This window comes from Epinephelus moara, chromosome 13 (assembly GCF_006386435.1).
Source record: "Epinephelus moara isolate mb chromosome 13, YSFRI_EMoa_1.0, whole genome shotgun sequence".
Lineage (NCBI taxonomy): Eukaryota > Metazoa > Chordata > Actinopteri > Perciformes > Serranidae > Epinephelus > Epinephelus moara.
The window spans coordinates 20,910,999-20,925,738 of NC_065518.1; the positions used below are offsets into that span (position 1 = coordinate 20,910,999).

General features: G+C 39.0%; 2 protein-coding genes across 2 annotated transcripts; both read right to left on the reverse strand.

Annotated features, from left to right (window-relative positions):
- Positions 1–4,372: 4,372 nt before the first annotated feature.
- On the reverse strand, positions 4,373–6,396 carry LOC126399898 (tripartite motif-containing protein 16-like protein). The gene is made up of 5 exons (XM_050060229.1): positions 6,241–6,396; positions 5,586–5,627; positions 5,442–5,504; positions 5,209–5,348; positions 4,373–5,119 (listed from the first exon to the last, which is right to left on the reverse strand). Exons 1-5 carry the CDS (start codon positions 6,290–6,292, stop codon positions 4,709–4,711), a joined length of 708 nt encoding a protein of 235 aa, XP_049916186.1. The 5' UTR covers positions 6,293–6,396; the 3' UTR covers positions 4,373–4,708.
- A 2,146-nt stretch (positions 6,397–8,542) lies between these two features.
- Positions 8,543–14,473, reverse strand: LOC126399911 (tripartite motif-containing protein 16-like protein). Its single transcript, XM_050060244.1, has 5 exons — positions 14,238–14,473; positions 11,643–11,675; positions 11,467–11,529; positions 11,218–11,360; positions 8,543–9,524 (listed from the first exon to the last, which is right to left on the reverse strand). The coding sequence occupies exons 1-5, from the start codon at positions 14,284–14,286 to the stop codon at positions 9,096–9,098; spliced, it is 717 nt and encodes a 238-aa protein (XP_049916201.1). The 5' UTR covers positions 14,287–14,473; the 3' UTR covers positions 8,543–9,095.
- Between the last annotated feature and the right edge of the window lie 267 nt (positions 14,474–14,740).

Below are 14,740 nucleotides of genomic sequence, written 5' to 3' on the forward strand. Positions count from 1 at the left end.
GAATGTATTCTGTAACATACTGAAGCCAGTGTAAAGATGCTACAACTGGAGTCATGTGGTCTCGTCTCTCGATTCTGGTTAAAAGCCTGGCAGCTGAATTCTGTACAGTCTGGAGTTGATTCAAAGATTTCTGAATCAGGCAAGAAAAGAGGCCATTGCAGTCATGACCTGGTCATCTTTCAGCACTCATGTGATTCTCTTCTTTCAATACAGCCAGTATAAAACCATACCGGTGATGTCAAAATCCAAATATAGCTGCAACATTAAACCATAAACAGACCTTGACCCAGTATCCCAGTGTCATGTACTGTACTGTATAGACCACAGTGGCACCACATGTCTGAGATTGGCATCTGTAATTATACAAACATAGAAAGAGAGATCAGCATGTAACTGATGCTCCCACCAGGCCACATTAGACTGTAGACAGCTTGAATGCAGGCCAGTGGCAACATGGCAAGAAATCCTCTAGGACCAATAGTGTCACAATTAATGAGGTCTGCATATCATCGATAGGGTGGTGTTGGACCAGGTGGGAGTACTAATACCATTGGGGCACATGTAGATGTATTTTAAACCAGCCTCTGAATGCAAGCTGTGACACAAGTGTTATAAATGTCATAAGTGTGACACAAATTCTGGAAGAGGTGATTTTGAGCTGTTAATGCCTTCAGTGAATTATACATTTCACACTTTATTTCTTTCACGTTCAGATGTGGATGAGGTGCGAATCACAGGGGAGTTTGGCTCCTCTTAATCAGACTCTAGCTCCACTGAGAACGTAACTTGTGAAATTTGGGGCGGGGTCTCGAAAACACTGACAATATGCAGTTTTTACCATGCATTTTTTTTCTGTATTTAATCATCATGTAACATCATGAATCATGCATGAGTCAGGATGTGACAGTGGATCTAGGCAGGCTCCCTGTGGTGCTCCCCCTCCTCAAACTCTTCTTCTTCTTGTTATTATTATTACCACAGCTAATGAGAAATCAACAGATACACAACTAACAAACCATTATAATTAATAACAAACAATAAAAGAATGTATAAAAGAAAGGTTTTTGTGCTGCCTTTTCATTTTGTCTCACCCTAACGCTCTATGCAATCCCCACCATCTCCCAGATGCTGAACTTTTCTGAATGTCAAATTTTCTTTTCAAGGAGGGGAGGGGGGGGGGGTTTTAGCAGCTTGAAATATGGGACACTCTCTCCCTCCTGACCTATATGTCATGCTATATGTGTCACTTAAAAACCATACACACACTGCCCANGAACTTTTCTGAATGTCAAATTTTCTTTTCAAGGAGGGGAGGGGGGGGGGTTTTAGCAGCTTGAAATATGGGACACTCTCTCCCTCCTGACCTATATGTCATGCTATATGTGTCACTTAAAAACCATACACCACACTGCCCATGACACATGTGTAGAGTCGCTCACATGTTTGTGCCCGTCAATATAGCTTCAACTGTCACACTTACCGACAGTAAATTCTCGCTTCTACTCATCACAGCAACCACTGCATAAATCATACTTAGATCACAGCTGTGCTCCAGCAGTTATATATACGCACACATTGATGTAACTATATCTTTGTTTATTTAAACCATGAGTGAAACTAATATTTGTTTATACGTCCTTTAAAAGTTTATGAAGTGTTTTTAAAACTGTTTGTGAGGTGTGACGACCTTTATCTACTGTGTAAAAATATTCATCCAGTACGCCATTGGGAATTTGTACCCAGTGGAATATGAGATTGGGCCTAAAATACTTTCCATACATGACCAATATGGAGATACATGGTAGAAATTCCATATTAGGAATAACCCGTTGAGATGTGCCATCTGGTTTTTAAGGGAATCCCTAACAACAATAATACAATATAAGCACAATAAGACAAAGGATTTAACAAAAAACTTAAGTAACAGGATAATTAAATGATACAAAATATGATGAAAAAGATTTTTTTTTTTGATCAATCATAGAAAAAGTGGTAATGTTGATGTTATGTATATTGATAAAAAAAAATCAATATTTTTGTAATGTATTATAACATTTCAGATTATTTTGATCCTTAAAAATCCTGTCTTGATTTCCACCTATTCAAATGTTCATATTCTTTGTTTAGTTTTACTGATTTTTTTTGTGGTATTACCCCAAAATTATTCATATGCATTTTTTTTATTTAAAGTTAAGGATCTTTCCTCGGGATCAGGTAAGGTAACACTTTACAACAAGGTACATAAAAAACAAGTAGTTCCCTCGGTCATTGTCAGTTAATTAGTTATTAACTAGGATTAGCTACTTTATCACATTTGATTGGGAGTTCCTCAAGAACATATGAAAACCATGGACAATCAATCATCACCTGTGTGCCATATTTGTATCTGTATATACTAACTGCAAAAAATCTACACTTAATATGTTTAATAATGTAAATTCTGCCACTCAGCCTGTCCTTTTATTATTATATCTTCCTTTTATTTTTTACCGCTTACAATAAATCATTAACTAACAGTTAGTTCCTCATTCATTCCTCATTAGTTACCTTACCAAATAATAATTAACTAATTATTAACTAATGATTAGCAACTGTATGACATTTGATTGGGAGTTACTCAAGAACTGACCATTAACTAACCGTTTGTAACTCATTTGTTCCTCATTAGTTCCTTAGTAACGACTTGTTTTTTGTGTACCTTATTATAATTTGTTACCTCACGTAATTTTGTAGAGGAACAAATCCCAACTATGATTTACATCACCACTTACACACACTGTTACATTTTGATGACAGTATGTGAAAAAGCATCTACTTCTGGAGTCCCAAAAATGAGAACAGGCTGAAATATCTGGCTCTCTGGTTGCTAAATGCTCCACTATGTTGACATTTTCTTTGTTTGTCTGCTGTTTGGTGCAGAGCAGGTAGCGTACAGTGGGATTTTGGGGTTTTTAGCTGAGAACAGCCGCCTGCTGTGGCAGTGAGAGTGAATCAAAAGAGTGAAGTTGTGGCCCGACAGCCAATCAATGAACTTAAATTCACTATAAAGCTCTATAAAGCTGAGGGGAGTTGCTGATTCTAGTGATAATTCTCTACTCATCACTATGAGCGACCCCTTTCACATCATCACATTGTTTCACTCATTTGAGAATTATAACCACAAACCTATTAATTCTAATTCAGATCATTGTTGACCCACTTCTGGACGAGTGCTGGCTCTACTACCCTTTGCATAAGGGTTCATATGTCTATATATATGTTTAATATGGTATCCCAAGTTATCTCAGCCACACATGACCTTCATTGTACAGTATTTAAGAGAAATGACAGCAGTTAAAGGGAATGACACTCACTTCTTCTTCTTGCCGCCTCTTATACTTATATGAGGTTGTGTGATGCTCTGGTCCTTCGGGAGTGTGAAAGTTCTTTGTATCACCATGTGCCCCACTTTTAGTTCACGTGAAGCTTTAGGTGTGAAGGCGTCAGGAGCTGAGGCCCATCTGTCACCGTAGGAAAGCGATCTTCAGGCTGGAGCCTCTCACATATCAAAGTGAGCCCCTTGCTCCTTCTCCTCTACTCAGCTGAAATCCAGAGGGGATCAATGCAGCGAGCACTTTGCACTGTGTGTGCAACCTTATCTGAGCAACACACAGAATCTTTTACCCATCAGGGAGCGATTACAGATGGAGAAATAAGAGCCATAAATGAGGTCAAGTGCTTTTTTTTTCCATTTTGGATAGTTATCTGATGATGTAGGACAACCAGGTGCTGGAAACATCAATAAGTCCAAGCTGGCAGAAAAGATTCTTCACACTTAGGTGCTTTCGGACTGAATATGTGCTTTTTTCAGTATTCCCTGTCTTTCACCCCCTTTTCTTGTATTTTGGTACTGTATACCAAGTATGGCTTTCATTTGTTTGCCTCACAGTACACTCATTTAGTACTCAAACGATAGATAGATAGCCAATAGGCAGGTAGGACCAATAAGTTATATAAATAATAAAAGAGAGCACATCTTATAAAAACAGTTGTGTTCCCTTATACAGTCATTCTGTGTTCATTGCCTGTATGGCACAGGGGATAAAGGACATCTTATATATGTTCCAATTGGTTCTTGGAACCCTAATTTGACGCCCAGATGGGAGCAGCTCAAACTTGGAGTGTAATGGGCATGAGGGATTGGCAATTACTTTTACCTGCTTGTCCATTATTGATTCATGTATGCTCTAATGAAGGTCTGATAGACCTTAAATGTGTGAAAATCTTCTCTACGCACTGGTTATCTGTAGACAATGCGTATATCAAAGTTAAAGTTTTGACAAAATCAAACCTTTACAGTCATGAGTTGGAAAAATGACAAAGACAATGGGAATTTGGATTAAAAAGTATATTCTTTATTTCAGATTTTTTAATGTCACAAGACACTCAACATTCACGAATATCATAATCAGTCAATAAATATGCAATCTGATGCTATACAGTAGAGCCACACATACAGGATACAAGAAAGGAGCATCAGACAAAAAAATGTACACAAGAATCAGACAAAGAAGTACACAAAAATAAAAATATTCTTAAAGTTAGATTACCCGTGATAAAATTCTATTTAAGGTATTGTATAAGAGTTACAGGAATTTGTGCCCCAGCAAAGGCTGGGGCTCAAGTGTCAAAACCTGACTAAAGCATCATTTGATCAAGCTTCAGTGATTCATTCTGGTCTCTTCAGTATTGTGCATGAGGATTCAATTCCCATCCAGAAACCTGCGAGAATCTTTTTCTCAATAGTGGTCTTAACTTTTTGCAACAGCTTAACCTCCCTCTCTGCCCCCTCACCGCTCACAGCATAAAAACTCATAATCCCTGCAGGCTGGTCGATGTAAACTCCAATTGTGGAGCAGTACGGGACATCGTTTATGTCTTTGTTTACGCAGTTGAACCAGATCTGGTAACGCGTTCCTGACCAGCACAGACCCCAGGACTCCTCGTTTTCTCCAAGGCCGCTCGGCCCACAGTTTGCCCTCCTTCCTGCTCCTTCATAGGTGGCTCCAATTACCACCCATCCCGAGTACTCGACCTCCCAGTAAGCCCTCGTGTTCCAAATACCCTCTTTGCACACCACCTTTGAAGAAACGAAAAAAGAAAGAAATATAAACATTTGTCCCTTTATCTGACAGCCTGTATTTGTATTTGTAATACCTTCTGACTCACCTGTGGGGAGTACTCATATCTCTCTGGTCTATCCAGGACAGGACAAACCTCCTGAGTTCTACGACACACCTTCGACCCGTTGTCAGAAATCCACAACATCTTGTTGGCAGTCTTGTCATCCAAAGTCAAATGGATCCAGTCTACGGGAGAAATTTAAGCAATAGCAGCTTTTAAATCCTGAAAAATATTGCTGAACATAAATGATGTGGGGGGGAAAGGGAATTTGTTTATACACTTCATGAGCTCAGCTCTGCTCGTTGGCTCTGGGATGTTCGGCACATAGACAGACACTTTTTCTGGAAGGAGAGGAAACTGGATTAAATACAAACTAATGCTCATCTCAAGAAGAATTTAAACAAATGCATCAAGACCATTACCTGTATTTGTCTTCTCCTTCTTGATGGATTTAATTTTCTTCCCTAAAATGGTGTAGAGCAAAGGTTAGACTAGATGCTTACATTTCTAATATTGTAAATGTATGGAGAGTTTGACGAATTGTCATTGAACAGTTGGGGTCTTATTGTGAAAAGGTAGCATCGTCATTTCCCACTAATTGGGCTAAGGTATAATCATCCCCACTTTTACTTGAGTTTTTTATTCCAAGATATCATCCTGCACATCTATGGAAAACAATCAAAATACACTCTATTAAAAGGTACAGCATGGACTGTAGGTAAAGCTCTTACATGACCCAAAACTCAAATTTTCGTGTGGGTGTTTTGACACGTCTCATTTGGTGTGACACCTGCCTCCTGCTTATTCCGTATAATGAGGGATTTATGGCATCTATGTAAGCACACTCACAAAATCCATAATACAGTGTTTGACAAGGCAGCTACCGCAACCCAGGAGCAGGCGGAGGCAACAATGTTTAATGAGAGTTCAGCATCATAATGTACATCTAAAGACACTTTGCTGAGGCTCATCCGGCCACATCGTCAGATACAATCAATTTGCTCATTTGAGAGGATGCCGATACATGTTTGTTACAATGCAAATGTTTTTTTGATGTAGATAAAATGTATGTAGTACCTGGTTTGTTGGTCTCTGGCAGGATTATTGCAGAATTGGGTCTAGTGGGCATCTTGAGGCTGTGCGCTTATGATCCACGTCCAGATGCTTTGAAATCCTTTCATTCATCCAAAGGTAAAAGTGTAAAGTCTTCGTCTTCCTCTTGACTTTTATACCCTAAGTGTAGATGAGGCAGGGGGGCTTGAGGTGTGTCTAAAGGAGGTGTTGAGGTCAGTGAAGCGGCTGCTCAGCAGGGGTCAAGTGGGTGTATGCACTTGACTTTGACATATGGATATAAGTGAGGCTAGCGGAGACATTTGACACCCAGGAAACTTAAGGAGTCTGTTAAGAAAAGCAAGAGGATGGCTCCGAACACGAGTGAAGGTAAGATTAAGAAACTGGCCCTGTCAGTGTTGTCAACACAAGCGGTACAGGCGGAAACAGAATCACATAAATGAAGACACCTCAGTTAAAACAGACAAAATATGTTAAAGTATGTCACAGATTTATGGCCGACACAGTCTTTCTGTTCTTAATTCCTATACCTATGCGACACCTTAGACTCGGCAGTAGAAACCAAGGCCGGAGCCAGATATTGTAAGCATTTTGGGCTCAGTCCAAAAATTGGGGGATCTGAGGGCATGCTCTCCAGGGAGAGAGCTATAGGCATTATTTTTCAAGCCATTTGAGACAATGGAATGTCTTAAAATCCGTACTTCATTTAGGGAAAACATGACAGTTGCCAAAAAGAAAATCATCATGTAGAGCCAATGTCCTATTTTGTATCTAACCCAACAAATGCTGAGGACAATTTTCACTCCTGTCACCTAAAAAGAGGTAAAATTGTCTGATAACATCGGTAAGGTGGGTGTAAACCACTTTTTTTTTTAATATATGATGCTGGAGAAGAGTTCACAGACTGAACAGGTGCGCTTAGATTGACCCTAAATAGCCCAGTCAGAATAGCTTCATGTAAACACCGAAATTAGAAGAGACCGGCCTGATCAGGGCTGATTGGAAGGAATTTTAAATTGGTTTCAGAGGGGTGGTGTAAATCTTAGATAATCCATTCAACAGGAAAAATATTAGCATCCAATTACCATGTAATCTAATCTTTTCTCTCCAGCTGGAATAAATATATTCTTTCCACACGTTCGCGCTACATGGAGGTAACATTAGGCAGTGTCGCTGGTGCGTGTGTTGTACACGACATACAACAACTGTTTCTACGAGCCTCCCTCTGCTGATTATGACAGAGAATCGTTCAGTTTGAAAAATTATTTAGTGCTCATTGGTGCTACAAGCTGAATTGCCGCTGGACATAACAATAATCTCATTTAGGACAGAGAAGGACTGGCAAGTACTCGTTGCCTTTATTGGTTAGATTGGTTAGGGTTAGGTTAATAATGATAGGTAAGCCAATCAGAGGCAGAGTAAGGTAGAGTATTTGGCCAACACTTCACTATCCTAGGATTCACAAATTCACTAAATGGTAGCAGTTGCCTGTATATGAGGCCTTTAGGGAACTTTAGTAAATTAAAGCATCTACTGATGCATGTGAGATGTTTAGGGGACATCTGTAATTTGTAGTTGCAGAAAATAATGTGGACTAAACTGACTGTAATCACTACTAAATTGTATTAACAACTGGAAGTACTTGTTTAATCTATTGTTTGTGTATTGAATCAATTGAATTTTCTCAATAAAGTTTAAAAACATATTCAGTTATATTTCCAGCAGATTAGATGCCTTACAACACACAGGATCACTTTGTGCAGGTCAAAAACAGTTCTGATTTAATGCATGTAAACACACAACTTATCAGATCACTATATTTAGGGCATGTAAACAGTTAAGTTCGAATCTCTAATCAGAATTATTTCAATCAGATTAACGAAATATTATCCATTTAATCACAGCTATTGTTAAATTGGAAAAAAAGAATTACATTTGATTCTGAGCCATAATAGTCTGGGCTGCTCTAACTGCAAATCAAGGCCAACAGAAGAACATTTACTCAATAAGCCTATATTAGATTTCTTTATGGAATAGCATAGTAGGATAAAAAACATGGGCATAAATTATCATCCTAATGACACAAAGTGGAAGGTATTTTAAAAGCTATAAAGATATTCTGGGCTTCTGAGAAAATATTCAGTGCCAGAGCACCAGATGACCCCAACCCTTGCCCTGCTCTGCCTCTGGTAGAAAACTGTGTCACAGAGTCAAGAGTGTTGGTATTTGTTTACATCAACTTTGTGGGCAGTATATGCTTAGAGCCTACTTTAAGGAAACTAAAATGTGAGCTTAAACACCACAGTATGTCAAACAAATACTTGTTTGCTTTATTATCAGAGTACTGACAGTATAATATGTATGTACAACATTGTTTATAATATCACCAAGCCAGGACAAAATGTGTCTCACTCAATGTTTTATCATTTATTTAAACTTTACAGTCTGTATACATTCATACCAAACGAGGTAACCCCGTACATTCTTAGCATACAATAACAATGGAGGAATAAAAATACATGTAAATATATCAGTATAAACCTTGAGTTGTCCTGTGGTACAGAAAAGTCCAAAAGAGCATGAGGTCAAAGGTGATTGCACTTTGTATCCCTGAAATGTACAAACCTATGTACTGTACATTTGCCTCTGAGATACTATGAGGAATATATCTCATAGGCGCTAATGTTTTACTATGATGTAATGTGTGCAGGATTTATGCAAGCTTATGGAAGATAAATGTTAACATGACTGTCCAGATGTTGTTAAGTCATTTTGTGTTTAAAGCTGCCATAATTGTAGCTCTACAACTAATCTTATAATCACTAACTTTTAGATATGATATTTAATGTTGATTTAGTCCGTTATTCCTCCTGCTTTATCATCCAACACTGTGACTGTGGCCCTAACCAGAACCCTGGTATCATTTTCTGCTCAAAGGGGCACCTGACCTGCTGCACAAGTCTGACCTCCTTTCCTCCTGTGCTCTCCTCTCCCTCCTTCACCTCCTCCACACCATAGAAATTGAGGATACCAGCAGGCTGGTCAAGGTACACACCAATTGTGGTGTACTTAGGTACATCTTTAATCTCCACATTGTCACCTTTGTGCCAGGCTTGATAACTAGAACCACACCAGCCGAGGCCCCAGGACTCCTCGTTCTCTCCCAGGCCGCAGTACCCATCGGTGTTCCTTCTCCCTGCTCGTTCGTATGCGACCCCGACCACGACCCACCCGGTGAACTCCACCTCCCAGTAGCCTCGGAAGCCCAGGATGCCTTCTTTGCAGAGAACCTTTTGGAACGTGGATGGGAATGACAATGTAATTTAGGGGTAATCCAACATAACCTGTGATTTATTACAGCTGCCACTGAGAAGAATTTTAAGCAGCGTTGCTTTCTCCGACTTGCAATGCCAAAGCAGTTGGCTCAGGTATAAATAAACCTAGGGGACATCCCTCTGGATCATAATACTGTGCTTTACAATCACATCAAACTCCACCGCCTATGGCATGGTGACAACAATTTCATGGAACTCTTATCTCATTTTCAGCCCTGTCTCTTAGAAATCACGTTTATATAAAACAAATTTAAAACAGCAAATACATTTTGAGGGAAACTTAATGCAGAGTAAATTATGTTTTCTATGAAAATAATGAGGAAATATAACGTATGTGGCAAGTCGCAAAAACACCCTGGGTGCGTTGTTTGTTGACGTTCTGGGACACCGTGTCAAGTTCTGCCTGTTACATGCATTGTCTTCTCTCAAAATTCGCTTCAGTTTTCACAGGAAATTTACTGTTTGCATACAGTCTCTTTCAAAATAAAAGCACTACATCTGTACAACACCACAAATTAACTTTCTTTTTCTTTCAACAACTCACACATGTGGTTTGGTTTAGGCAAGAAAAGGACATGGTTAGGTATAGGAAAAAAGAACAGGGTTTGGCTTTGTAATCTTATGGGACACAAACACTGCTCTGCCGGGTGAATTTTAAATTCAGATTTAACATTTAGATTTAGACTAAACATTTAGATTTAACATTTAGATTTGACATTTAGATTTAACATTTAGATTTAGATTTAACGTTTAACATTTAGATTTGACATTTAGATTTAACATTTAGATTTGACATTTAGATTTAACATTTAACATTTAGATTTAATATTTAGCTTCAAACAACGTTTAAAAAAGTGGTGTGAATTTTTTAAAGTCACTTTTTTTTTTACCACATTTACAGTAATATTTGAAATATTTTAAATTTAGATTTAACATTTAGATTTAGATTTAACAGTTAGATTTAGATTTATCATTTAGATTTAACATTTCACATTTAGATTTAGATTTATCATTTAGATTTAACATTTAGATTTAACATTTAATATTTAGATTTAACTGTGACATTATATTTAACATATTTCAAATTTTGCTGTAAATGTGGTAAAAAGTGACTTTAAAAAATTCACACCACTTTTTTAAACGTTGTTTGAAGCTAAATGTGGCAAAATATTGCTGTTAATTTCAGTGTGAGCCACTTTACAAAGGGCACCCCATAGCAAAATGTCCACTGAAAATGTTTTTCAGTTTTCCGCCAAACTAGGCAACCCTAAAATACAGTATTCACTCATGGTCATTAATTACTTTTTATTTATATTAAACTGAAATCCTAACCTTAACCAATGTGCTTTTGTTGTGTAAACCTAAGACAGGAGTCTGGATGTGAACTTTGTAAGCTCACCATCCTCCCCAACCAACACCTTTCGAAGCCTACGAGGTGCATGAATGTAGTATTTCATTAGCTTAAAGAAATGTCTCTGAACAGAATGTAACAAGGAAAACGTAATGAAGAAAGCAGTTTGGTAACATGCAAAAGTAATGTTTGGGAGACAGGGTTGCTCATTTTATGCCATTTTGAACATTAAGAGAACTGTATGAAAATTACTGTAATTTCAGACCAAAATAATCTAACTGCACCTTCACACCGTACCTGTGGAGAATACTCATATCGCTCTGGTCTATCCAAGACGGGACAAGTTACGTCGTCAGTCATACGGGCCACTTTAGCACCTTCCTCTCCGATCCACAGCATCTTATTGGCTGTCTTGTCATCCAGGGAGAGTTTGAACCAGTCTGAAAACAAACAAACAAACACACAAACAAATAAACAGAAAGAAATTATGATTTTTGGATCAAATTGTGAAAAGGATTTAAACAGGTGAATGAGTAAGAGTCTTACGTTTGATGAGATCAGCTCTGCATTTTGGCTCGGGGATATCTGGCTCATAGGCTGGGATCTGCTCTGAGGAGTGAGTGCCAGAAGGTCAGACAAGGTCAAGGGAACTGTAGATGGATGGGATTTGTATTTGCATCTAGAGAGCATTTAAAAAGCCTTTATTAAGGTGACTGTATTACCTGTGGGTGTGTTTCCAGATTTAGCGTTTTTTGCTGCAAAAAAACAAAACAAAAATTTGTTTTCACCAGAGCAATGCATATAAAGATCAAGATACTCAGCTGTTATATATAAACTATAGGCCGTGAAGGTATGTGTCAGGTGTGTCTCAATAGGTGATGAGGTGTAAAACGGTGTATACTTAGAAAACCATCTGCCTCTGTCAGATCATCAGCAACCGCATGCTTCCTGGAGCCAGCGGTTGACTCATGCCACGCAGTTGGAATTAACAAGACACCTCACATACTGCAGTTGGCTTCAGCCACACTGGAGCGCAGCGTGACGCTCAGAGCAGTTTATGAGATAAGAAGGGACATGATCTGCTCGCATGAATCGAATAAGCAGGGGATGTAGGTTCAGCATTTGTTTATTGAGGTAAATAAATGACCAGGAGTTAAATAAAGCCATCCAAAAACTAACAAATTATATTTTAAATTTTGCCTCAAAGCAAAAGCAGCTGTTTTGCACGAGTTCATGTGAGGATAATGAATTATAACACGTGCTTCATTCCTAAACTTAATAATGTCCCTTTAATGAAAGGGGCTTATGTTACAGACAGGAAATAATTACGTCTGCTAGCAAATTAAAGTTGATTACAGCCAGCAGTATTGTGTCATAACTTTCCTTGAAGTAATAATTGATAATTATAGTTGCATAACATGCATTAGCCCTGATGCCAAATCTGTAACTAATACTCATGTGTAAACACGCAGTCTCCGGTTTGCTAAGGACAGGGATTATGAGGAGGGGACACTTAATCCCCGCAGTGTTACGAAGTCAGCGTTGACTAGCATAAATAATGTGTTGTATTTATATCAACAAGCAACATCATCTGCAAAATAAACTACCCAGTTTGTTCACACATCATCATCATCATCATCATCATCGTCTGAGAACATTAATGACGTTTATTTTTGCAAGCAGAAAAAATTGCTAGGTGTGAATTCTAGGAAAATGAATTGACTCATGACAATGCAGGTTTTTTATGGTATTGTGAACGTTTAAATTGAGGCTCTGCATGAATCTACTTGTTATCCATATATTTAACCCTAACCCTAACCCCAACACCTTACACTACCCCCTAACCAGCAGCATCAAGACCACCACAACCCTACCTTAACCCAACATCACCATCCAATAACACCCTTACCATAACCACAGATTCTACCGGGACAGTCACCACCCACTCAAACATAAAATTGCACAAGCCTCTTCCTCTGTCCTCAGGTCCAACGGTCTACCCTTTGCTTGGGGTTTGAACCCTAGTCCTCTGAACGAAGGTGCAAACTTTTCCACATCACCAATCCTCATCCTCTATGGCACACACCAGATCAGCCAGCCAGTGCAGCCTAATTGAAACCCAGACCCTAGCCCTAACCCTGACTACCCCCTAACCAGCAGCATTAAGATGTCAGTACTGACGAACATAAGCAATGTATTTTATTTAATTCAATAAGCGACATCATTTCCAAAATAAACACCATCTCAGAGAGCTTGTGAAGTTTATCTTGGGAAGCAAAAAAAATAATTGAATCACAACCAGTTTTGAATGGCTGTGTTAAAGCTGAGGCGCAGTACTCAAGGTGAAGCCCCGCATGCGTCTACTTGTCATCGTTATCCACATTTTTCAAACTTAACGGTTATTTTTATGCCGTTCAGTATGCGTGTCACGTCTCAATGAGCTCATATTTATCTGTCTGTCGAGAGGAGGCCCGGGGAGACCGTGTGAGAATGTTAAGCCACCTGTCTGTATATAGCACAAGGTGATGAAAAAATAAGTGCTTTGTCAGGGCCTCATTACAACATGACACCATACAAAAACATTTAAGCTTAAAAGGAGCCTTGAGCCCCCTCTGTCGCAATCTGTACAGGGGTTCATTAGTCAAGCGACGGGAGTTTGAATCAACTATTCACTGCGTCTGTTTCAATAGTGATACTGTCAAATTTAAGGAAGTACTTTTTGGATTCCCGTCATTAAAAAGCTAACAATTCTACTATTTTCAACAACAGCGACTGCAAACTAGCTGCAAGACTCTTATGTTACAGGTCCTTATGTGTTTTCCTTGGCTGACATCGATAAGTTACAATCCTGCTGACTGTCACCCGTTTTCATTACTGGTGTTTTACCACGCAGACAGCTTTTTAACGCATACGGCATGCTAAATCTTTTTTAATGCAGATGATGTTGACACTTGAGAACCTTTGCTCCCCGGCAGTAAAACCATTATACGCCCTTCATAGCAACAAGCGTGAAATCAGCCAGTGAAATATTGCGCTTTCCACACAGACATTAACTCTAGTGACCCATTCACTCTGGATCTGCCTCGGAGGATGATAAAAAAAAAACTGCTGCAGACACACAGTGGGGTTGTTAAATCAGTACATTTAAAGCATTGCTGATAATGATTTCTGCATTACATGCACCAACAAGTTTATGCTGCGATCATATTTAAAGGCCGAATTTGAAAGAAAAGGAGAAAATATTTGTGTTGAAAAAAATTAACATCTCCTGTATATAATGATTTTAAATGGTGTGAAATGCAGAATATAAAGTTCACCTTTATCCGACATCCGGGGGTTAGAAATGATTCTGGTGGTGGCGGGCATCTCGATTTGGAGGCTTTAAGCTGCTGCGATGAGCCTGTCTCAGCCCTGATGTCACCGGTCTCTCTGAGTATGATGAGTCTCTGTTGGCTTCACTGTGTGACAGCTTAATACCACTCTTATATACCTTTAATGCAGGACAGAGGTGAAGGGATGAAGGCCAGTGGTGTGGACAAGAGTGTGAGGTCAAACTTTCCGATAGAAAGGCAGGGGGAGGCCGGAGGCTTGTAACTGGAGCTGTGTTTGTATGTTTTACCTTAAAAAGGGTTAGATGGATGCTTCAATGTCTAGAGGACACCCTCTGGTACTGAGAAAACACCGCCCACTGCCGACTTTATATCCCCACCACTGACCTCTGAGCATTGCACAGTGACAGCACTGATCCATTGATGGTGGATGTGGTGATTTGTGTATGCAAACACAGATATGTACACAGACACACACAAATTCTGAATGT

Bases quoted from the DNA above. Each gene is read 5' to 3' on its own strand.
- LOC126399898 (XM_050060229.1), bottom strand. From the start codon at position 6,292: ATGCCCACTAGACCCAATTCTGCAATAATCCTGCCAGAGACCAACAAA. The intron at 5,628-6,240 runs GTACTACATACA...ACACCATTTTAG, and splicing joins GCCAGAGACCAACAAACCAG to GGAAGAAAATTAAATCCATC. The intron at 5,349-5,441 runs GTATAAACAAAT...TTTCTCCCGTAG, and splicing joins CAGAGCTGAGCTCATGAAGT to ACTGGATCCATTTGACTTTG.
- LOC126399911 (XM_050060244.1), bottom strand. From the start codon at position 14,286: ATGCCCGCCACCACCAGAATCATTTCTAACCCCCGGATGTCGGATAAA. The intron at 11,676-14,237 runs GTGAACTTTATA...GTTTTTTTGCAG, and splicing joins CCCCCGGATGTCGGATAAAG to CAAAAAACGCTAAATCTGGA. The intron at 11,361-11,466 runs GTAAGACTCTTA...GTTTGTTTTCAG, and splicing joins CAGAGCTGATCTCATCAAAC to ACTGGTTCAAACTCTCCCTG.